Source organism: Bubalus bubalis, chromosome 4 (assembly GCF_019923935.1).
Source record: "Bubalus bubalis isolate 160015118507 breed Murrah chromosome 4, NDDB_SH_1, whole genome shotgun sequence".
In the NCBI taxonomy this organism is placed as follows: domain Eukaryota; kingdom Metazoa; phylum Chordata; class Mammalia; order Artiodactyla; family Bovidae; genus Bubalus; species Bubalus bubalis.
In genome coordinates this window covers 94,726,299-94,750,324 of record NC_059160.1, presented here as the reverse complement: position 1 = coordinate 94,750,324, position 24,026 = coordinate 94,726,299, and the positions used below count along the sequence as shown (strand labels likewise).

Sequence of the window (24,026 nt, the reverse complement as noted above, 5' to 3'; positions counted from 1 at the left end):
ATTGAGTTGTAGGAATTGTTTTTATATTTTGGAAGTTAAGCCTTTGTCGGCCAATCACTTGCAGATGTTTTCTCCATTATGCACATTATGTTTTCATATTTTTTATGGTTTCTTTTGCTGTGGAAAAATTTATAAGTTTGATTAGGTGCCATTTGGTCTTAGAGTGTTTATTTTTGGTTTTATTTTGGTTTTGGTTTTTCTTCTATGGCTTTGGGAGACTGATCTGAGAAAACACTGGTACAATTTATGTCAGAGAAAGTTTTGCTGAGTTCTCTTCTAGGTGTTTTATGGGGTAATCTTATATATTTAGATCTTTAAGTCACTTTGAGTTCATTTTTGTGTATGGTGTGAGGGAGCTGTATTTGTTTTCTAATTACAAATGACCACAAATGTACTGGCTTAAAACAACACAAATTTATCATCTTGTGGTTCTGGAGTTCAGAGGTGCAAGATGGGTCTCACTCAGGCTACAACCAAGATGTCAGCAGAGCCACATTCCTTTTTGAAGGCTCCAGGGGAGAATGCACTTTTATGTCCTTTCCAGCTTCTGGAGGTCACCCACATTCCCCGGGTCATGGCCCCATTCTCTCACTTTCAAACCCAGCAACGTTCAGCCAAGTTCTCATTTTGCTATCAATCTGTTTCTCTGTTCTGAATCCCTCTTCCGCACTTAAGGTGCCTTATGATTTCACTGGATCCACTCAGATAATCTAGGATAATTTTACTGTTTTAAAGCCAGTTGATCAGCAACCTTAATTCCATCTAAATCCTTATTTCCCCTTTGCCACATAATCTCATATATTCACAGGCTCTGAGAAATCTCCAGTTCAAGAATCTCAGCCTCCATCTACAACCTCCTGACAATCCATCTCCTTTACTCTAGAAGCCCACATGTATTCACCTTGTCCAGACCTCCAATCTACTAATTCTGCCATGATTTCCATGTAGCTAATGACTACATTTCCCAGACTTCCTTGCAGCTAGATGTGACCCTGTGACTAGACTGTGGCCAGTAGGGTATAAGCAAATATGACAAAGGCAATTATGGGTGAGGTCCTTGACAAAGGAGTGTGTCCTCCCCTTCTCTCTTCTCCCCTTCCCAATGACTGGAATGAGATGAGGGGTGGGAGTTGGAGCAGCCATCATAAACCACTAAATAGAAACCACAATTAAAAAAAAAAAAAAAGTAGCAAAGACTTCCCTGGTGGTCCAGCAGTTAAGACTCAGGACTCCCAATGCAGGGGACTCAGGTTTGATCACTGGTCAGGGAACTAGATCCCACATGCCACAACTAAAGATCCTGCATGTGGCAACTAAGACCTCACACAGACAAATTGAAAAAAAGAAAAGTTACAAGACAGAAAGAGCCTGAATCTTGACTACTACAGAGCCACCACACTACCCCTGTTTACCTTTTGTTAAAGCTGCAGTATTATGACCTCATTGCCACATCTGAACTAGTATCTTAATATACTTGTCCACTTCATCTTGCTAGCTCACTAAATATAACCTCCATATAATCAATTATTCAAGCCAAAAACCTGAGTCAGTTTTGATTCGTGCTTTTTCTTCATTTCACATCAATAAGGCTTTGAATTCTATCTCCAGGATATATCTTGACTTCCTCCCTCTCTCACCTTCTTCTTAGTTCCACCACCGTGATTCATCACTTAGATGTCAGCAACAGCCTCCTGACTAAACCTCTCTACCTCCACTCTTACCCCTTCCAAGCCACCCTCCCTTCAGCATTTAGACAAGTGATATTTTCAAGATATATATCTAATCAGGCCAGCCAGTCTGCTGCTTAAACACTTAAGTGTTCTCCAGTTGCACTTTCATGTAGAATCCAAACCCTTTCCCTGGGCCAAATGCTCCCAGCTATATCCCCCCCAACCTCATCCCGCCCCACTTTCCTACTCCACACTGCACAGCCATGCTGGCCTCCTTCATGGGACACAGTGTTTTGCCCAGCTCAGAGCTTTCACCCTCATGGCCGCTCCCTCTGCTTAGAACCCCATTCTTCTTGCTCTTTGCTTAGCTGACTCTTGCTCATCCTACAAGTCTCAGCTCAAACATCTCTTCTCAGGGAGAGCTTTCTCAGCTACCAGACTCGGCGCTCAGCCCCATCTCCCTTTCCACCCTTTACTTCTGTCACCCCACCCTGTTTATTCCCTCATTGCATTTACTGTTCTCCGACATTATTTATATACTTGTTTACTTGTGTATATGGTTTCCACCTCAGAAAAATGCAAGCTCCATGAAGTCTGAGAACTTGTCAACCCTTAGCATTCACCATTTTCTCCCTGGTGCCTTGAACAATAATAACTAGACAAACAGTTGGAGTCCAACGAATGAATTGACTTCTTGAGTGAACTGAATGAATGAATGACTGGATGAATGAGTAGTGAATTTAGCCACTCCTTTCCTAGGAAAGAACAAGTAACAAACCAAAAGAAGCTAGATGTGCTCACTCAAAATCCCATCCCCTGGGGAAGAAGGGAGCAAAGTTCTCTAATGGAAAGAGGCACGGGGACAGGACTGCAGATAAGGGTCTCCATCCCTGAGAGTGGTTGGGAAGAAAAGATCCTGGGAAGGGCTGAGAAGCCTTTGCTCAGAGATCCAGTGCTCACTTTCCCAGCCTCTATAGGATTAAGGCAGATACGAGACCACCTTCCCAGAGAACAAGGTGCAGCGTCAAATGTACAGGCTCTGCAGCGCGGAAGCCTGAGGTTGTGTCTTAAGAAGGGCTTCTCAACACATGTACAGATAGTTGTTGTTGTTGTTTAGGCTCTAAGTCTTGTCCAACTCTTTGCGACCCCTTGAACTATAGCCCATGGGGCTCCTCTGTCCATGGGATTTCCCAGGCAAGAATACTGGAGTGGGTTACCATTTCCTACTCCAGGGTATCTTCCCTACCCAGGGATCAAACCTGCATCTCCTGCATTGGCAGGGGAATTCTTTACCATGGAGCCGCCAGGGAAGCCTCTGTACAGGTAGGGGAACCCCAGAATTGGGACTTTCTTTTACTGGGGGTGAGGGAAGAGTCTTTAAAAAGAATATCCCCCACTAGACTTCCTACATAGAATATGCAGTTCCATCACAGGAAGACAGGAGTGGGGACAGAACAACCTCCACAGAGCCTCCTGACTGTACTCCCTCACCCAGTGAGACAGGAAAGCTAAGGCTTCTTTCTGGGTGTCTGGCCCAGGACCAGGACAGACACTGGTTCTCTCCACTGTTGGCTTCATCTCCCCTGTCCCAGAGGCCCTTCTCCTCCAAGGGGAATCATGGAAGCTTCCATTCATAGACTCCAATGCACAGTTTCAGAATAACCTAGGATCCCAAAGAAGAGTCCTTAAAGGTCCAGCTCTGCCCAGACAGCCTGTGGGTACTTCCAGAGACTGAGATCTCCTTACACACATGCAGCTTCTTCCAGGTTTGGGCAGCTCTGCTTATTAGAGGTTCTTTCTCCCAGCCAGCTGAAATCTTTCTTTCACACCAGCATCACTAGATCAGGCTGGTTGTTCCCACGTGACAATCTTTGAAACATCTGAAGGCAAGTATCATTCTAATAATATATGCTGCCATTTAATGATGTTTACCAGGCACTGTGCTAAACATTTTATGTATATTATCTCATTCAATCCTTGCTGCATCCCTATCTTGGAGGAATTATTGGTCCCATTCTGGACATTAGGGAAAAAGCTTGAGAAGTAATCAGCCCAGGGTCACCCGGGTATTGAAAGAATTGGGATCTGTTCCAAGGCCGATCTGACTCCATGCCCCCATTTCTCCTGTTATGCAAAGTCATCCATCCCTAACAGAGTCGTCTTTAGTCCTGGCTAGATGACAACAAATCCTTCAAGCGTTTCTTCTCTGAGAAGCTCAGGGAACCCATCTCCCCATTTGCTCAGAGAACTTCCAGGTTCAATAAAATCCTTGCAATATCTAGCCCCAGACCCTCTTCTGGAGACTGGAGAGTGGAAAGGGAAGCTCTGCTTCTGTGACAGCAGAAAATGGGAGTCTTCCCAAGAGTCCCCCACTGGGCCCCAGTGCCCCCTCAGTCCTCAAACAGCCCTGATGACCCACCAGTTTCCACTACCCCCACTTCCCTTATCACCTATCAACTCCCGTGTCTCCCAGGATTTGTCAGTCTGGCTCCTCCTTATCTCATGACTCTTCTACCCCAAAGGTCCACTCATCTTTAAACAAACCCAACTCCAATTTCCCCTCCTCCGTGAAGCCTTCTCCAGCTCTTTCCCCTTCCTCAGTGCTCCCAAAGCCCTCACTTTTCCTGTTTCCAGCTTCACTGAGATATAACTGACATATAACACTGTATACACTTAAGGTATACAATGTAATGACTTGATATATATATATATATTATGAAATAAGTACCACAATTAGTTAGCACATCCATCATCTCACATTGCTACAATTGTATGTGTGTGTGCATGATAAGAACATCTGAGATCAATTCTCTTAGCAACTTGCAAACAGACAACACAGTATTGCAAACTGCAGTCACCATGCCGTATGTTACATCCCAGAACTTTTTTATCTCACAGCTGGGAGAAGGCACCTTTGGATCCCCTTCATCCATTTTCGCCTCCCCCACCCCTGGCAACAGTTAGCCTACTCTCTGTTTCTATGGATTTGATACAAAGCCCCTGTTTCTGCCTCTACAGCAGCAGTTGCTCTTCTGCATTGCATCACGTCTCCTGCAGCTCTGGCTAGGCTTCTCTGGGGCAGAAAGTGTGGCTTTAATGACTAGGCCCGATACAGAGTAGGTGTTTGCTAACTGGATGCTACTGTCAAATGCAGACTGACATCTTTGATCCTTCAATTGGAAGAACAGTGGTTAGACTGCAGAAAGTCAGAAAGCAGGGCCAACACTGAAGAAGCAGTTGAGATACCAGAAGAGTGAGCCCCTCCACGTGGCCCAGCACCTGGGCACCACCTGGTCTCCAGGAATTGAATGAAAGAATCCAGCCTCAGTGAGTCCCAGGAAGGAAACAGGGTTTGAAGCAAGATCTGCTTCCCCCTGGTGACCATTCCACCTCAGGGCTACGTGCTTGATATTCTCTCCTTCCTGACACAGAGAAGATGCTGGTATGAATTTAAAACCTAATGGCCCTTTCTCCAGGCACAATCTTAACTGTCCCAAATGATTTTGTAACAGAATATTAAAATCAGAATTTCAACTGGGCACCAAGATACAATAGATGACATTTCAAATCATCATATGAAGAATTTCAAAAGAAATGTTTAAGAACTAGTTTCTGACCCCCAGATCAAGGATACAAAAAGAATCAAGGATACAAAAAGGCATCATTTTAGGGAGAGGTGGTATTAGCGAGACAGTAACAAGGAAGTGTGTGTATGCTTAGTCGCTCAATCGTGTCTGACTCTTTGCAACCCCATGGATTGTAGCCCACCAGGCTCCTTCATCCATAGGGATTCTCCAGACAAGAACACTGGAGTGGGTTGCCATGCCCTCCTCCAGGGAATCTTCCCAACTCAGGGATCAAACCCAGGTCTCCTGGATTGCAAGCTGATTCTTTACCATCTGAGCCACCAGAGAAGCCCAAGTCGTTAAGTCGTGTCTGACTCTTTGGGACACCATGGAATAGTCCATGGAATTCTCCAGGCCAGAATACTGGAGTGGGTAGCCTTTCCCTTCTCCAGGGGATCTTCCCAACCCAGGGATCAAACTCAGGTCTCCCGCATTGCAGGCGGATTCTTTACCAGCTGAGCTACCAGGAAGGGATGGGGTTAAACCAGAGTATGTCGTATCTTACAGAAGTAGAATACCAGGCAAGAAGAGAAATTGTAACATGCACTGGACAAACTTAAGAACAGAGCATACATTCTAGAACCCTTCTGTGTTCTCTTTACTGATGCTTAGGAGAAAGGTGAACTATGACCTCCCAGGTCTTCGGGTGGAAAGAATAAGTCTCAGGAATTAATGATTTTAAAAAGAAAAAGAATGCAGAAACAAACAACTATTTTCAGGAAAAGAAGTAACCATAGGAAAGATAATAAATCAGCCTAAAAACATCCAGTTCAGAGACTCCCTTGGTGGTCCAGTGGTTAAGAATCTACCTTCCAATGTAAAAGACATGGGTTCGATCCCCAGCTAAGATCTCACATGCCGCTGGGCAGTTACTGAGCCCGGCACCACAACTAGAGAGAAGCCACAGCAGAGAATTCTGCACACCGCAATGAAGAACCCTCTAGGTACAACTAAGACTGGCACAGCCAAATAAATAAATACATTTTTGAACAGTAATAATAAAGGCACTCAATTCTGTTTCAAAGGTAAAGATCAACCTGAAGCACAGTCTTGAGCTGTTCTGCAGGATCCAAAGCCCCTCAACCACTCAACCAGCAGATTCACTGCAGCCCAGAGAATGAAGATGCTGACCTTGGCTGACCCTCGTGACTTCACTCAATGAGCTGCCTGGATTTTGTCAACTTAGAGCACCCTGTGCCTCATTTTAATGCTAAAATCTCCACTCCAAGGGCCGGAATTGAGGCCATTTTTGAACATGCAACCTATGTTTGAACATGTCACACTGCACATGCATGTCTGGAATTCCACGTCTACATGGATGATCACATTCACCCTTTCGTGAATATGCAGGCATTTTAGCTTAAACTTCCCTGATCCTGCTATTATGGGAGACAACCCTTGAGAACTATCTCCATGTCTCCTTACCTGTCACAAGTAATAATTTCTTCTGCTTTAATCAAAAGTACTTGATGTGTTCATTGGCTAAGCACCCCAAGCAATGGACCCATTGCATCCAGTAACAAAGGGAGGATTTTGCAAGGAGGAAATGCATGGAGGAAGCTGTGCTGTGAACCCCATCCCCTCTGTCCCAGGGAAAGGAAGGGGACCTAGCCCCTTACAGCAAACCTAGAGGATGCTGGCATGGTTACCCCAACAACAGACTACATGGCCCCTAGAGTGGGGGGTGGAAGAATCCTGGGGCATGGATGCCTTCCAGAAGTTTAGAAGGAGAGACAAGGACGAGGGACCAGCCTGTGAGCAGGCTAGCTAAGCTGGTGCCTTGTGACAGCCTGGACTCCCAGAGTTTGCCTGGCCGAGGAAGAACCAAGTTCCTGGTCCTGGGAGAGAAACAGATGTGTCCCCATACATCCATCTTGGGTGCCGCCCAACACAGCTTCCTCAAGGGACAGAGACCCTAGCAGCTGAGGAAGGAGGCTCAAGTTCCCAGGATAAGGAAATACAGGTGGACAGGGCTGCTTGCAAAGCTCTGAGGAGCCAGGAAAGCACCCATGAGAGAATGGTCAGCAGAGAACATCCGAGAGGAAGGGCAGGAACACTGCCAGCTGAGGGAGGAGGAGGCTGAGTGCCAAGCATGTAAAAACTCACCTACCCCTTCCGGTCTGCTCTGCACCACCCCCACCAGGCAGGGCTGGGGCGTGGGGGCGGGGAGGAGGGAGCCGAGAAGCCAGCCACCGGCCTCTTCGCAGCCGCCAACTACAGCAAGGCCCAGAGGTCCACAGAAGAGTGGTGCTAAATAGAATATTATGCTTAGTGAAACGAGTCAGAGAATGACAGATACTAAATGACATCACTCATGTGGAATCTGAAATATAATAAAATGAATCTATATGCAAAACAGAAATAGACTCATAGACATTGAGAATAAATTCATGGTTACCAAAGGGGAGAGGAAAGGAGAGAAGGACAAATTACAAGTATGGGATTAACAGATACACACTACTATACATAAAACAGATAAGCAACAAAGATGTATTGTATAGCACAGAGAATTATACCTAATATCTTGTAACAACCTATAACAATGTAACATGCAAAAAAACCAGAAACAAAACTGAATCACTATGTTGTACACCTGAAACGAATGCAATATTGTAAATCAATTGGACTTCAATTTTTAAAAAAAAAAGACTAAAAGAAAAGCAAGCCAAAAAAAAAAAAAATTAAGTTTCAGGTTTTGGTTCATATATTGATTGATGTGGTCATTGTAATTTCTGAATTGAGCCTGTCTCTTATCTGAGAGCAAGCAGAACAGTTAAAAGGCTTTCCTGGGTTTTCTCCAAGGAGCAAGCAAATAAATTCTCCCTGCCCACCAGCCCAATAAAGTATAAAGGATTGCATCATGAAATCAAACTCATCAGGTATTCAAAATGCAACTTTATTCTTTTATTACACGACAAGTTGTGGGTTTCATATAATATATAGTATATGACATGCACAGTAATACGTGTAATATAGAATATGTACAATGTATAAAGTTAATAGGGGTTACACTCTCCCCTCCAACGGGACTAAATTACAGGGGCCCAGGGTTTCCCCTTCAAAGTCCCTTCAGCCTTCTTTCCTGCAATCCAGAGCACCCCTACTCCCATCCCTTTGTCTCTGTACCATCAGTAGCCTTTCTTTCTAGGCTTCTTGAGAGCCAGTCCTCCCCCACCCATGGGTCCTGAGCACTTCCTCTCCTCCTTGGGGAGGGGGAGAGACCTCCCCTACTGCTCCAGCACAGCCTCCTGGAGCACTCACCACCTCCCTGCCCCTCCAGGCACTCTCACCATCTGTCATGGATTGAAGAGAGTCTCAAAAAAGTTCGTGTCTACCTAGAACCTCAGAATGTGAACATATTTGGAAATAGGGTCTTTGCAGATGTAGTTAATTAATGATCTTGAGGGGAAATTATCCTGGATTTAGGGCGGGTCCCAAATCCAACGACTGATGTCTTTACAGAAAGAGGAGAGGATGCAGGAAGACATACAAGAGGGAAGAAAGCCATGTAAAGAAAGAGGGAGAGACTGGAGTTACATTGCCACAAGCTCAGGAATGCCTGGGGCCATCAGAAGCTGAGCGAGGCAAGGAAGGATTGTCTCCGAGAGACTTCAGAGGGAGCAGGGCCCAGCTGACACCTTGATTCCAGGCTCCTAGCCTCCAGAACCGTAAGAGAATAAATCCCTACTGTTTTAAGCCATCCAGTTACTGGGACACTGTGACAGCAGCCTGAACTAACACACCGTCTCCCCCTGTTCTTCTGGTTGGAGCCGCATTCAAGGGCCAAGCCCTGGCAAGAGGAATGCCAAGGCTTGGGCTGGGGCCCAATGACCTCTGCCAAGCCTGGGACGAGTAGGGGAGGAGGATGGGCTGTGACTTTCAAATGACCCCTTCCATCCTGCTCTTGCTGAGCAGCCCCAGGAGAAACCAGGCATCTGCTTCCCAGCCACCCACCCTCAACAACGCCCCATCCCTCCTACTCCTAGTAACCTACCTCAGTCCAGTCCTGTGGCTGGGGAATTTTCCATCCCACTCCCAAGTCAAAGTCATTAGATTTAATCATTAACAGGGCGGGTGTTAATTAGCAGGACAGGGTGATCATCCATGCTGATGAGGACACAGCTGGCCATCAAGAACAGCTGACCAGACAAGGGTGCAGAGAGCAGGCTCTGGCTAAAAAGGGGCAAGGGGTGTTCTGCAGACCCCTTCCCAAAGCTCCCATTTCTTTTTTTTTTTTAATTTATTTTAATTGGAGGATAATTACTTTACAATATTGTGATGGTTTTTGCCCTACACCAGTATGAATTGGCCATAGGTATACAGGTGTGCCCTGCACCCCAAATCCCCCTCCCACCTCACTCCCCACCCTATCCCTCCAGGTTGTCACGGAGCATCGACTTCAGGTGCCCTGTGAAGCTCCCATTTCTTCATCCCTGCCTTTTCCAGAGTCAAAGGAGAAAACACTAACTAAGATGAGCTCCTTGCTACTCGTGTTCATTTCTCAAGAGCTTGATGGGTGCCAGGCACTGAGCTAGTCACTCCTGTGGACATCACCTCATCCCATCATCACTAGGATAATAGAGGCATTAATACCTGTTGTTTACAGATAAAGAAACCAAGGCCCAGAGAGGGTAAGCATCTTGCCCAACATGGCAGAGCTGGGATCTGAACCCAGGAAATTGTTATCTGAGCAATCAGAGATCACATTGACCTTCTTCTTTCCCCGGATGCCCCTCATTCTTGTACTTTCACTTTGCAATATCTATCATTTATAATTGCTTAGTTACCCTACTCCACCCAGAGCCCTGCTAGGCCGTAAGATGCCAGTGGACAGAGATTGTACTTGTTTTGTGCTCCACTGTATCCCCAGCATGGAACACAATGCCTGGGACACACGAATACCTGATAACAACTTGTTGGAAATATAAATTCAACCTGTTAGAGAGTTGAGGTAGAAGGCGAGAGATTGGGTCTTCTAGACTGGTGATGATCACAGGGCTAAATCATATCTCAGGAGGTCCTGGGGTCCATGCCTCTGTTTCAGATCCGGCTGTGGCCCTGCCATAGCCTTCAAATCTGGGGAAAGTATGGCCTCGGGTTTGAGTCCCTGAGAGAGCTGCTTCTTCTCTCTTGGCCTCAGTTTCCCCTCTTGAGCTCAAGAGGGTGGGTTTGGCTAATCTTTAAGTCTCTTCCATCTCTACCAGTCTTGTGGTTCAAGAAGAGGCAAAGCACTTGGGAAATGAGCATCCCTCAGTTTGAATCACCAGCTCTGGCCCCATTCCCAAGAGTGCCAGCTGCAAGGGGGTGTGCACCCAAGCCTGGCAGAGTTGCAACGATGGGCTTTTTCACAGGCAAACTAGGACCCATGCAGTTGGAGGAGGCTGGGCCTTCTAAGTCATCCCCTGAGAGGCCACACATCTACCCCACTGGTACTGCTGGGGCTCACAAGAAGCTCTGGAAACTTCTCTTGCGGAGATGCCTTCTAGATGGGGCTTGGAGCCCGGGGAACAGACAGTTTCACCGCAGGATGCCCACACCTTGGCTCTAGGTCCAGTTCTGCTCTTCACCTGGTTCCCCTCCTTCTTCATAAGGCACAACCCCTAAAGACTCTCCCTCACTTCCAGAAGAGCAGAGCCACGCCAAAGGAGAAAGATTGGCTCCCCAGTAAGGATTTACAGAGCAGATGCCACACATTCTGAGCTGATTCCAAAAGAATTTCCAGAGATGTTTGAGAAACTGCAGCAAATTGGTGGGAACATATGGCTTCCCAGGGGGACCACTTGGCTAGAGTTCTTACTCCTACGGGTGTGTAAAGTCTCAGCTGAGTGTGTGCAAGTGTGCACACATCATGTTTTCAACGGACAGGAATTCTGCCCTGCCACACTGGCCAGCAGGGAGACACAGAGATAGAGGTAAGGGCTCCACCTCCTGGGTTCTAACCCTAATTCTGAGACTTCCTGCTTGTGTGACAGTGTGTGTGTTCAGTCCCTTCAGTCGTGTCTGACTCTTTACAACCCTATTGGATGGTTGCCCACCAGGCTCCTCTGTCCGTGGAATTTCCCAGGCAAGAATACTGAGTGGGTTGCCATTTCCTTCTCCAAGGGATCTTCCACACCAGGGATCGAACCCGTGTCTCTTATGTCTCCCACAACAGCAGGCGGGTTCTTCACCATTAGCACCACCTGGGAAGCCCTTGTGTATGCGTGTTAGTCGCTCAGTCATATCCAACTCTTTGCAACCCCATGGACTGTAGCCCACCAGGCTCCTCTGTCCAAGGAATTCTCCAGGCAAGAATACTGGAGTGGGTTGCCATTCCTTTCTCCAGGGGATCTTCCCAACCCAGGGATCGAACCCAGGTCTCCTGCATTGCAGGTGGATTCTTTACCATCAGAGCTATCTGGGAAGACCGCCCATGTGATGAGAGCAACCCTAACTCAGAATGACGAAAATTACAACAGGAAGAAACCTGCACAATCACCTGGTCTTCCTCGTTTTACAGATGAGGAAACCAAGCCGTGTGTGTGTGTGTCTCTGTGTGTGTGTGTGTGTGTGTGTTGGGGAGGAGGGCTAGTGATTGCTCCAGGGTGGCCCAGAGAGTTGGAAGCAGGGGGAGGAACTGAACTCTGACCTCCCAAATCCCAACCCAGATAGACCTTCCCAGCATCACCTCTCTACACGCCCTTGCTTTTGAAAAGTAAAATAAAGATCATAATTCTGCCCTCCTTCCTGGTTGGGTGTGGGGATTAGTGAAGTAACATGGGAGAAGGTTAGTGAGGAATGAAGAAGACAGACAAATAAATGCAGAAAGTGCTGAGAGCCACAAAGAGCAGCCCCCATTAAGCCTGAGTCGGAAGGGTGGGAGGTGCAAAGTAATTGCATGGCTGCCACATCCCTGTAACCTTAAATATTTCATGGACCCAGAAGTACACCACGTGGAACAGCCACTGCTCCTCCAGTGGGCCAGTACTGCAGCAGGGACGTGAATGCTTGCACACACACACAAGTACACCTTGCACAGATACGTGCAAGCGGGGAAGGGCTGGGACAGGGCAGGCGCTGACTCTCACTCATTCTAGGAAGGGCTCCAAGAGCAGGCATGGCAACTCCCTGCCCCGTGTGCAAGCGACACACGTTGTCTTCTTCCACCCACAAACAACAGACACCCACAGTCACCCACCCAGCTCTGGGCATTAGAAAGGTCAAAATGACATCACCCAACACCTTCACAGACAGAAACCTTCCAGCTCGTGCGGCAACCCCAGCACCCAAGGCTGCAGCCAGCCACACTCCCCTCCCTGCTCCCCATAAGCACTTGCCCCCGCCATCCCCAGCCTCCTCCCAGAGCCAGAAGCGGGAGCTGCCTCTCCTCCCTCCCGCTCTCTCGCCTCCTCTGCCTCCACCCCAGCACCGGCTGCTCCCAGGACCCCTCGTCCCATGCAACCCCCATCAGCCATCTCTTCAAAGCCTGAGCACTCTGGGCCCTCTCCTGACCTGAAGCTTCCAGGGAAGGGAGTCTGAGAATCTGAAGCTTGAGAAGGGAACACGAAGGGTGGATGTGAGGTTTTGAGAGGAATTTCCACGACCAAACCCAAGTTTGAAGGGCATGTAACAAGCTGGGTGACAGAGCCTGGAGAGGTGACTCCCCTAATTCTGCTGTCTGCCAGGAGATAACACAACAGTAATGGTGTGTGTGTGTGTGTGAAGTTGCTTCAGTGGTATCCGACTCTGAGCAGTTATCGGTTAATTGAGGGCCTCCTACATGCTAGGTACCTTACCTCCTATGATAGTCAATCCTATCATAGAGAAAATTCTGCTCATTTTAAATGGGGAAATCAAGGATCAGTGAGGGGCATCTGAGGGCCTAGATGTGTTGTTGTTGTTCAGTGGCTCAGTCATGTCCAACTCTTTGTGATCCCATGGAGGGCAGCACGTTGGACTGCTCTGTAGAGCTGTGGGAATCCTGACTTCAAGTTCTAGGTTCCAGGGTCCTGGCGGAATAGGCGAGGGGAGGGGAGGGACAGGTCACCTATTTAAAGGACACTTTGGCCTCGGTTCTGTGTATGTGTGGTTAGGAGAGAGGTGAGTGGAAGGAAAGCCAGACAGCACGTCCTGTTGAGCCCCTGTGTCTCCCACCCTATCCTATCCTCTTCGCTTCAGTGCCTGCACATGTACTCCCACCACGGCCACTTGTGCGGAGGAGAGAAGCGACTGGGGGAGGCGGGTATCTGGGGTTCACAACCAGCTGTTTTCTGGGCTGGCCCTGCTACATCAAAGAGAGCACAAAGGGACCATACAATCATAGGTTGGGTGTAGAGGGTCATTCCTGGAGCAACAGCGAAACAGAGGCTAGTTCACAGAAGACAGAGGTCTGGCTGGCCTACTGGGTCCCTTATAACCCCAGCCTTGCCCTGAGAAAACTGAGCCAGGCCTGTGGTGTGTAAAGGGATACGGTTAGGGGGAAGGCCAGAGGTTATTTTGGGAGGTAAGAGGGAAAGGGGCAATGTGAAATCCAGGCCAGGGAAGGACTGCCTGGGAGAGGAGGCAACTGAGGATTTAGGCTGACCCCTTAGAGGGGAGGATGATCCCAGGGTCCCCAGAGGACCAGGCGTCAATCTGTGTAGAAGGAGCCAGTGGTTCGGTTTAAGGTTAAAGAAACAGATCTCTGGCCCAGGCCCCTGCTCAGCCCCTCCCTCAAAACTCCCTGTCCCTGCTCCCTGCGCCCAGTTCTCCTCCTCCCTCAAAGAGGCATCATCCAGCCTTGCCTGCCCCCAGTGCCCAGCACCTCTCTTCCCTCTACTCGGTGGCCCCCCGCCCCTGGCAGAGTGCCCACCAGGTCTGGTGAATATTCCATCTGCCTCACTCATAGTATTGGCATCTTGGTCCTACACCAAACTAGTGAGTCCTTCGCACAGTCTCACCTCCATCTCTTCAATTACGGCAGATCCTTTTCATTACTCTGCCAACAGTGGAACTAGAAACCAAACCCCATCTGTAAACAAGCCACCCCACCAAAGGCGTGTCCCTCTCCACCGGCAAGGAATACTCTCCTCTGGCAGGCCTTCCACCTGCTTTACATCCCCAGAATTTAGCAAGCAGAAAGAGAAACCTATTTCACAAGCATTCCTGGCTCCCCACCGTTTCTCCTCCTACTGAGTCCCAGATGGTCCTCGCTCCCTGAGCCCTCCACCTACTGCCATCAAGACAGAGGCTCCGGGGACCCTCTAAGATCTTCGTTTCCCTCTCCTGCCACAGAGTGAAACCAGACCTGTGCCCAGACCCCAGACCTCCCCTCCAAGCTTTCACCTCCGCGCCAGCGTTTTCCTTTCAATGGAAAGTCCCTCTCCTAGTCTAACTTTAATCCCTCCTGCTGCAAGCCTAGATCCCCTTTCTTTTCTCTTTGAAGCGACCCCTTTAAGATCAGCAAGGAAATCTTCCTCTCGCGTTTGCAGCCTTCTCTCTGGCAGCGCCCCTCCACCTTCCCAGCCCCTCGATTTTGCCCCAGGTTGGAGAAGTTCTTCGAGACCGCTCCGCACCTCCACCCCCCGCCACCTCCCTCCACCCCACTAGAACTCAGGATTCCCCGCCCGAGCCGTGTCTACTGCGACCCGGGCCGGGCCACACCCGCCTCGCCCTTCCGCGGGGCGGTGACCCCCGGCAGCCGGCGGCGCGGCCACGACGGGGTTAAGGCTCCGGGCGGGGGGAGGTGGAGGGGGCCGGGAGGGGCGGCGGCCGAGCCAATCGGCGGCCGCGGAGTCCCCTGGGCCGCGAGCCGGGACCGCTGAGCCGGGAGCCGGGAGCCGGGAGCCGAGCGCGCCGGGCTGGGGCCGGGCCGGAGCGGAGCGGAGAGGCAGCGTGCCCGCCCCAGCCCCGAGTCCGCCGCCTGCCCGCCCGCAGCCGCCGCCCCCGCCATGGAGCAAGACCACAGCCCCCGGAAGATCCAGTTCACCGTCCCGCTTCTGGAGCCGCACCTTGACCCCGAGGCGGCCGAGCAGGTGCGGAGCGGGGCGGGGCGGCAGGGGTCTCGCCCGGCAGAGGACGAGGGACCCCAGACTGTGCGACCCCAGACCCCCGCTCAGTCCTCCCTTAGCGGTGCGCCCCTGCGAGGGCCAGCGCGGTGTTGGGGGGGGGTCTTCTCTCCCCTCCCCCACCGTGGGAGCCCCATCTCCCCATCTGTGCTTCTCCGAGATGGACAGAAGGACGAACGCCTGCCCTCGAAGCCAGTCCTCAACGGAAGTCTTTCCCTTCCTTCCCCAGCCCTGGGGGAGGGGGCTTGCCTGAGGACACGACCCCTCCCCCCCTTCACCAGTCTTGCATCCCCCACCCAGTCAAACCCCGCCAGAGTTTCTGAGCTTGGTGGGGACGCCCAAGGGTGTCGGAGGGGTTAAGGGAGAGGGCAGGTAACCGAGGGAGTTGAAAGAGGAGAAAGAGCCCCCCCAGCCCTGTCCTAACTGGGGGCGACCCTGCTGGAGTCCAAAGAGTGAGGACGAGAAGGGGTTGAGGAGAACTGCGAGGGCTGGGGCTTTGGGGAGAGGAGTGGTCGTGTGTGCAGGCTGGCTCCCCTCTCTGCAAGTCTGGACACGTGGGTCCTTGTTCCCAACTCCTGCCCTTTGGATCGGTAGTGGGGAGGGGGGATGGGGAGGGCATGGGAGAATGGCCTTCGGGAGGCCGAGGGGGGCGCTTTCTAGGGGCTAGGGTCCAAGCCTGAGCGGAGACACGGAGAAGCACTGTGCTGGCCTGGGCTCAAGGGTGGGAGTCCAGGGCCGTGGCCCAGCCTCCCGTCCTGGCCTATTTTTAGCTCAGAGCAGCCTGGCAGAGGCGGCAGTGTATGAGAGTGTGTGAGCAACTGTGTGTGTCAGGGAGAGTGAGCATGTGTGTGGAGACGGTGACCACCCGTGGTGGCTACTACCACCCATTTGCCAAATATTTGCTCTTTGCTCCATCGCTTTTGGTCTTCTCTGTCCGTTTGCCTAGACATCCCTGCTCCTAAAGAATATTCATTTCCCACAAGGTCTCTGCCCTGCTTCCCCACCTGGCTGCAGGGGCTCTGGCTGGGCCTCCCCACCTGAAAAATCTCTGAGCTCTTGGGATGGGCTGGAGAGTGTGTTCTTCCTACTGCTCCAGCTGTTTGGGGAAATAAGGTCTGGATGTGAAGGTTCAGTACACTCCCTGTAACTTTAGCTTTCCAGAGTGTGGGGAGGGGTTAGGGACCTGCATTTCCATCCTCTCCCTGGCCTGGTGGAAGCCACATCTCCAGACCTCAAAGGTGTGACAGCAGGGAGGGAGGGTGGGGAGACTGCAGACCTCCTGAGGATGAGGAGTGTGGACAGCCAGGAGCATGGGGAGCATTCCTTTGGGGTCAGGAAAAAGGCTCTTATGCCAGGAGGCAGGAGACTGGCTAAAATAACTCAGATCCAGGGAAAGGGGCCCAAGAGTGTGAGTGAGCCAGGGGCTTAGGGGTGAGGTTCCAAGCAGAAATGCCTGCCACTGACGCAGCAAGTGCCCATGCCTGACACCTGCCTCTGTTTGGTGTTAGAGGAGGCAGGTGGAGGTGTGTGTTGAGAGGAGGAAGGGGTAGGCCAGCTGGCCTAGAGGTCTGGGGAGCAGGGGAGGAGGAGGAGGCCATGCTATAGAGCCAGAGAAAAGAAGAGGCTGGGACTTCAGCCTGCTTTTCTCTCCTCTTCAGAAATCTGTGTCTGCTCCGCCTGAAATTCTACCTGCAGTCCAACTTCAGCCCCTCTTGCTGTTACCCAAATGTGTAGGCAAAAAACTCCAGGCTTGGCAGGAGCACCTAAGACAGATCGACCTGAGAGGGTGGCAGGGTTGGAAACTCTGAGTTATGGAGCACAGAGTGGCAGGGGATGGAGGGGTGCCCACAGCTACCAGGTCCTTGGCGTAACTGGTTTGGAAATAAATCAGGGGCAAAGGCACCAAGCGTCCTTGAGAGCTAGAATTTGTGATAGGGGCAAGGAAAATGAAAGAGACCGACACTCGTTTCCTAGTAGTTCAGGGACCTGGGAGTACTTCCAGGAGTCTAACTTCCCTCCTCCTGTAGGACATCAAAATTCTCAAGGACTCTGAGCGCTTAGAAATCTTGTCCAAGGCAAGGGATCTGGTTATGGAAGGGACCTGTCCAAGGTCAGAGTCCTCCTGCCCTCCCAAGGCCCTTCCCATCATACTTGAAATGTCCTTCTCAGGCTCCCAACTCCCGCTCATCCCCACCCACCACACCCTCTCCCTGCCTCAGCACCCCTCCCCCAGGGCGGGATGAGTTCTCTCCTAGGAGAATGGCCCCACTCCACATGCAGGAAGCACACTTGCCCACCCGAGGGCCCCCAGCACGTTTGCAGCAGGGATAGCCAGAGGTGGACTCACAAATAACGTCTGTGCGGCACATGCATGTGTGTGTGCACAATCACACACACAGAACTGGTATTGCAGGGACCTTAAAATGTCAGCCCAAACAGACACTGCTGGCTTCTCCTGAGAAAACAGTGCCTACCCCAGCCTACCCCTATTCTACACACCCACTTCTTCTTTGGGGAGCCCCTCAATAGGCTAACCCTGCCCCCTGCTATGGCCGATACCCACTTTCTGGGCAAAGAAAAGGGCACGCGTCTTTCCACTCCCACCCCCGCCCCTTTACCCGACTCCGGTAATGATTCTAAATAATGGACACAGAGAGATAGGGATGTGATCATTCAGTGTCCTCAGCCTACTCCTCTCAGCCCTGGATAATTTTAGCCTCTTTCCTAGTCCCATTAGTCTTCCCTCCCCTCCTCTGCCCTGGAGGGAGTTGCAGGGACTCCAACCCCAAGGTTCCAAACCTCCAGAGAAAGGGGAAAAACTACACGCCCCAAGAGTCCTTGGACTGGCTTCTTCAACAATCAACTTTATTGGCAACAAGACCAAAGAACAGAGGTGGGGGAAGAAGGGCTCAGAGGCCTGGCAGTCAATCAGCTCTTATCTGTTAATTTCTTAGACTGGGACCTGGGAGCCCAGGATAAGATTTTTCAGCTTAGCTTTAGTCCCTGGCCATGGTCCTGCCTCAGGCTCCTCCTCATATGATATTTACCATGACAAGGATTTCTCCAGACCGTTATTTCCTGACAAATCAGAAAGGCAGTGTGTCCAAAGATAGGAAGGAGATGAGGGAGGGAGGGGCACAGGCCAGAAGAAGCCGCCTTCAGATCAGACCTGCCTTCTCTGTGCTGCCCTCCCAGGCTGGGTGGGGCTGGAGAGGTGCTCTCCGCTGGTGCTGGCCCACAACAGGTTCATGTCCTTTTGGGGAGTGGGCTGGGACACTGAGGGGAATGCTTTCTTCCCTCTAGGGTTATTTCTGACCATTGATCCAGGATGGACGGAAGGACAATGGGCCGGAGATCAATGCATTAGCACAGATATAGATGCTGAGATGGAGAGCTGGGCCAGGACCTGGGGAGATGCAGAGACAGAAAGGGGGCTGGGGGGAGCAGCAAAGAGTGGGGGAGGTCTTCTGGGTCCCCGGGGCAGAAGGAGGGCCCAAGAATGTCCCCCAGGGACTGAGGGTTCAGTGTAATGTGGCGTGCTGAGTGGGTGGTGTGGATTATGTTGCTGAGTGTGCGTGGGGCCATGACGCTTCCACACGTACTTGACCTCTTCCCTCAGATCCGGAGGCGCCGCCCCACCCCTGCCACCCTTGTGCTGACCAGTGACCAGTCATCCCCAGGTAAACCCCAGGATGGGTCACTAAAGGGAGTGGGGGCTGCTGAAGACAGCTTGGTGCCAGTGAGAGAAGGTGGGTGCTAGATAGATAGCAGGGCAGGTCTGAGGAGCCAGAGGTCTGGTCGGTCCCGGAGGCATGAAAGTAGCAGCTGGATTAGCAGGGGGGTGTCCTTTGCTTTGGAAAGACTGAGCAGGAGACCACTTGGTTCCTAAGCCCCCCAGCAGTTGGGGTGGTCAGTGGAGCTCTGGTTGCTGCGGCAACAGCCTTCCAGGTTTCTCCAGCAACCGAGAGGCCGCGGCCCCCATCCCCAGAGGCAGTGACAGCTGTGAGGGGGAGGGACCGCCTCCATCAGCTCTTTTCACAGCCCCCAGAGGGGACGGGGAAGGTTAGAAACAGCTTAGGGAGCAGCTGGCATTCTGGTCACCAGTGTCCCCATCCAGGTCTGGAGAGACAGCAAGGTCTCAGAGAATGTCAGGGGCGCTGGCGGGAGAGTGGAAGAGAGATGGTGACGCTCCGAAGCCCAACTGGCAATCTGGATGCCTGAGCCTCCAACTTCCCTCCAACTACTTAAAAGGATTGTCCTGTACAGGACAAGTTTGCCATTCTCTCCTCTGCTCGGTCCAATTCTCGATCCAGGGTAGGGAGAACGGTTGGAAGGAGGCAGAGATGGATATTTCAGGAGGAAAAGAGCAGAAGGACCACAAAGCCTGCCTTCAGGAACCTCCAGGTTTGAGGCAAGGATGTAGATGCAGGCTAACTACAGAGACAAGGACCAGATTAGAAGCAGGAGATAAAGCCAACCTGCAGAGCAGGATGGGGCTGGAGGGAGGAGGCCAGGGCAGCCCATCAGGACCAGCTTCCTAGGGGCAGATGTGAGGGACCAATCACAAGGGAGGTGATTGCAGGGGCTCCTCCCCTTGAGAAGTCAGACTGCCCAGGGCCCCTCTGGATCTCCCATCCCCATCACTTTCTCCTCTCCCTCCTTCCCTCAGAGGTAGATGAAGACCGGATCCCCAACCCACTTCTCAAGGTGAGCTGGCCCCTCCCGCTCAGCCCAGTGCAGAGAACCCCCAGACTTATTAGAGGATTATGCCTCCAGCCACTGCCCCCCACCCGCAGGACCTTTTGTCTCCCCGCTGCTTGTGCCCTTCACATGTTCTTCTTGAGTGGAGGTGCACACTCAGTCCCCTGCATTCCCCCGACAGTCTTCTTGCTCACCATCATGGGCAGGGTAGGGGCTGGGGAAGCAAGAGTTTCCTTCCCCCCACTTTCTGAAGCCCACACCTCCCCAGTCTCCATCTACAAGCATGGCAAGGCGGAGGGGAGGGTGAAAAGGGTGGGCGCCCACCTGTGCCCTGTGCCCTTCACAGCCCACTTTGTCCATGTCTCCACGGCAACGGAAGAAGGCAACGAGGACCACACCCACAATGAAAGGTTCGGAAAACCCTTCCCCGCCACACCTGATGCTGAGCAGTAGCCAGGACGACATCCCTTTGGAAGGATCCTTGGGAAATCATTAAACCTGCCTTTGCGAAAGGAGAGTTGCTGGAGCCTGGGGGACGGGGGAGGTGGGGTGGGGGGGAGGTGCTGCATTCCAGCTCTGCCACGGACTAGCTGGGGAGCCTGGGAGAACCCGCTTAACCTCCAGGGCCCCTGAATACTACCTCACTTTGGCTGTTAAGTAAAGTATGTGAAGTCACAGAGCACAGTGCACAGCGCAGAGAAGGTACCCAAATTTTTCTTGAATCTAAGTGGAGTCTTTTCTCCTGCCCACAGGGAGACTAGGTATCCCAGCAAGTCAGGAGGATCTTTTGTTCTTAAAGGCTCTCCCCTTCCCCTCTCTCAGCTTTGAAGAAAGTACATTTTATTGTCTAGCTTTAGTCCCTCCTTATTGGCCAATGAATGTCCTTCCTTGAACAGGAAAGTCAAACCACACAGGCAGTGTGCACTGGCCCTCTAGTGGGGCTGTCGAAGCTGAGGGTCCACAGAGGAGACAGGGCAGTCTCGTCCAATGCTCTCCCCCTTTCTCTTCGCCCCCAGAGCTCCAGATGATGGTTGAACATCACCTGGGGCAACAGGAGCCGGGAGAGGAGCCTGAAGGAGCCGCTGAGAGCACGGGGACCCAGGAGTCCTGCCCACCTGGGATCACAGACACAGCAGCGGAGTCACGGCCGAGCACCTCTGGGACAACGCACAGTACGTTCAGGCTGGGGAGGGACCAGCCCGGGGAGGCCAGCCTTACTGGCTGTGGGGAGGGGCCTAGCAGTAGCCAGAAACTGTCTTGAGAATATGGATCCTTTGCCTAACCAGCATGTGTTTGCATCTCTTCACCTTTCTTACTGAATGACACCATCCCCTCCCACTTGGACTTCCCAGCTCCCTGATATATGGTGGGTGGCGGGGGGTGCCTGCCAGAATGGAAGCAGCTTTCTGGGCTGGAATTCTGGCTCTGCCACTACACCAGCCCCGAGGCTTTGAGCTACTTACTTAACCTCAGTCAGCTAAGTGATAATGATGGCGCCTATTGCATTGGGTTGTTTGTGAAAATTAAATGAGACTGGTCCTTAGCTCGGCAGCGAACACACACAAAGCATGCAAGAAATGGAAGCTGCATGTCCATGGATCCTTATCCCAGATGTGGGCCAGAAGTCAGAATTTTTCCAGCTTTACCAAGGTGACAATGGAATATACACTGTGTGTTCCATCATACTCCCAGCAGAGTCCCCCTGTAGTCAAACACATGAATATTTCTGCAGGGGAATGAATGGGCAGACTAAGTGGGATACATAAGCTATCAAAAGCCTCCTGTCTGTTCAGGTCAGGTTTAGCCACACATTGAGACCATACCCAAATTTTTAAGCTTTTTTTAGAGGGGTGTTTTTTTTTTTTTTTCCCTGATTGCAGACTTCAAAAAAATAGCGAACTTAAGTAGTCATTGTGACCAGAGAAAACCTTGTGGGTCTTGCCCCCTTGCCCTCAGCTGGTCTTGGGCTCCTCTCAAGGGTTGTTGGAGTATGGGATGGGGTAAGCAGAAGCAGCTCCCTTTCTCCAAGCCCCGGTGAACTCTAGCTGTCCCTGCTGCCACCTGCTCTCCCTCCTCAGAGCCTGCAGAGTCCATCCCTAACACTCAGGAGAGGGGCGGTGAGAAACCCAGCACAAAGGGACCCTCAATCCAATGACCACCGCTGGATTCCCAGGGAGCCAACATGGTAAGACCCCCAGGCTGTGTGCCCAGTCTGCAGGGGAGCAGGCTGTGTGAGGACGGCGAGGGCTGAGATCTAGAGTCAGGGAAAGGCAACAAAGGACCGACTTCCACCTCTGAAAAGCTGTCCCCTATGGCCAGAGGATTTGCATCTCCCCTGATGGACAACTGTGCTTCCCAGGTGGCTCAGTGGTAAAAACTCTGCCTGCCAATGCTTAGGAGAGGCAAGAGACGCAGGTTAGATCAATGGGTCCAGAAGATCCCCTGGAGGAGGAAATGGCAACCCACTCCAGGATTCTTGCCTGGGAAATCTCATAGACAGAAGAGCCTGGTGGGCCATCATCCACGGGGTCACAAACAGTCAGACACGGCTGAGCACGTACACATGGTGGATAAAGAGAAATGGGATTCAGCTGCCGCAGGGGCCACTGAGGTTAGACTCTGAGGACTTCTGGCTCCTGGAATGGATGGTGGAAGTAGACCATGGGTTTTCTGATAAAGGGCATTTGGAACCCAAAGGGAGAGCCTCATCTGTCCAGGCTGGATGACCGCTCCAAGACCGTTCCAAGTGGTCTTGCCTGGAGTGGAGACATGGATGAAATGACCTCATGAGCTCTGACAGTCTCCCCTCCCCTGTGTAGATGGGACAAGGGGCCAGGGGCTGGTATGGGACGTCACACTTAGATGCCTGACTAGTGGGATGGCTGGGCACACCAGCAGGGGAAGGGACCATAGGACCTCAGGCCTCTCACTCACTTTCTCTTTCTACCCGCTTCCCTTGCAACAGGTCTGAGAGTGAGGAGGCGTCTTGGAATCAAGACCGCAGTTGAGAATGCATGGACACTGGATTTTGTTTCTTATTTCCTCACTTTGGGGGAAAAATCTCTTGTTTTTAAAGTGATAAATTTGGTGTTAAGTCCTTGACATTTTCCTTCTTTCCCAGCTTGAAGAATCTTTTCTCCCTCCCCTCTTGTCCTGCCTTCTCTGCAGCCCCCTCCCTTCTGCCCAACTGCCTCCAGGAAGGAGGAGAAAGGGAAGGTGGGCAGGAGCCTTGAGAAGGGAGGTGTTTTTCTCCAGCCCTACCCTTACTTGCTGGGAGAAGAGAGGCCTTGGAACCCTAAGGCCTGGCCAGCTGTGATGGTGCTGTGGGCGCCCTCTGCTGGACAAAGCCGGGAACTGCACCCTGGCCCTTGGCCCTTGGGAAAGAGAGGGTGTGTAGCTTCGATGCCTCCTTGCCTGCCCTCTGAGACTTGGTGATTCCCAAGCTTCAGGATGTGTTCTCTCTGCAGCTGGGAGGAGACCACCACCCAGATTCCAACCTGTTAGCCAAGCTAGATTGAGGCCACGGGGGCCATTCACGAAGAGGCTCTTGCTGGGAACTGGAAAGGTCACCTCTCCCCTTGTCCTTGACACTGAGGGGCCAGGGTAAACGACAGAAGCTGAGCAGAGGTGAATAACCTTTCTCAGACCTCTCCTGCCCACTGCTTCTGACTTTTCCAGGCAGCGGAGGGAAGGCAAGATTCACCCCTCTTTAGAAGAAGTAGTATGCTGGAGAAAATAAAAAGCACTTCAGAAGAGGAAGGTCCCCTTCTGCCAGCCCTGCTGTGCAGCCTCAGGCAGAACCTCACCTCTCTGCTGCTGCTGCTGCTAAGTCGCTTCAGTTGTGTCCGACTCTGTGCGACCCCATAGACAGCAGCCTACCAGGCTCCCCTGTCCTTGGGATTCTCCAGGCAAGAACGCTGGAGTGGGTTGCCATTTCCTTCTCCAATGCATGAAAGTGAAAAGTGAAAGTGAAGTCGCTCAGTTGTGTCCGACTCTAGCAACCC

The 24,026-nt window shown here is 51.6% G+C and overlaps 1 protein-coding gene across 2 annotated transcripts; it reads left to right on the top strand.

The window, feature by feature from the left end:
• Positions 1–15,067: 15,067 nt before the first annotated feature.
• On the top strand, positions 15,068–23,124 carry PPP1R1A (protein phosphatase 1 regulatory inhibitor subunit 1A). Of its 2 annotated transcripts, none has more exons than XM_044941807.2 (7): positions 15,068–15,288; positions 18,941–19,001; positions 19,991–20,028; positions 20,402–20,432; positions 21,039–21,194; positions 22,101–22,207; positions 22,988–23,124. In XM_044941807.2, the coding sequence occupies exons 1-6, from the start codon at positions 15,205–15,207 to the stop codon at positions 22,175–22,177; spliced, it is 447 nt and encodes a 148-aa protein (XP_044797742.1). In that variant the 5' UTR covers positions 15,068–15,204; the 3' UTR covers positions 22,178–22,207; positions 22,988–23,124. The 2 variants fall into 2 exon arrangements, with proteins under 2 accessions (XP_044797742.1, XP_006063748.1); XM_006063686.4 differs by having other exon boundaries at positions 15,071–15,288; positions 20,369–20,432.
• Positions 23,125–24,026: the final 902 nt, after the last annotated feature.

Excerpts from the sequence above, each read along its gene's own strand:
- PPP1R1A (XM_006063686.4), top strand. The coding sequence starts at position 15,205 with ATGGAGCAAGACCACAGCCCCCGGAAGATCCAGTTCACCGTCCCGCTT. Across the intron at positions 19,002-19,990 it reads CAGTGACCAGTCATCCCCAG|AGGTAGATGAAGACCGGATC; the intron begins GTAAACCCCAGG and ends TCCTTCCCTCAG. Across the intron at positions 20,029-20,368 it reads TCCCCAACCCACTTCTCAAG|CCCACTTTGTCCATGTCTCC; the intron begins GTGAGCTGGCCC and ends TGCCCTTCACAG.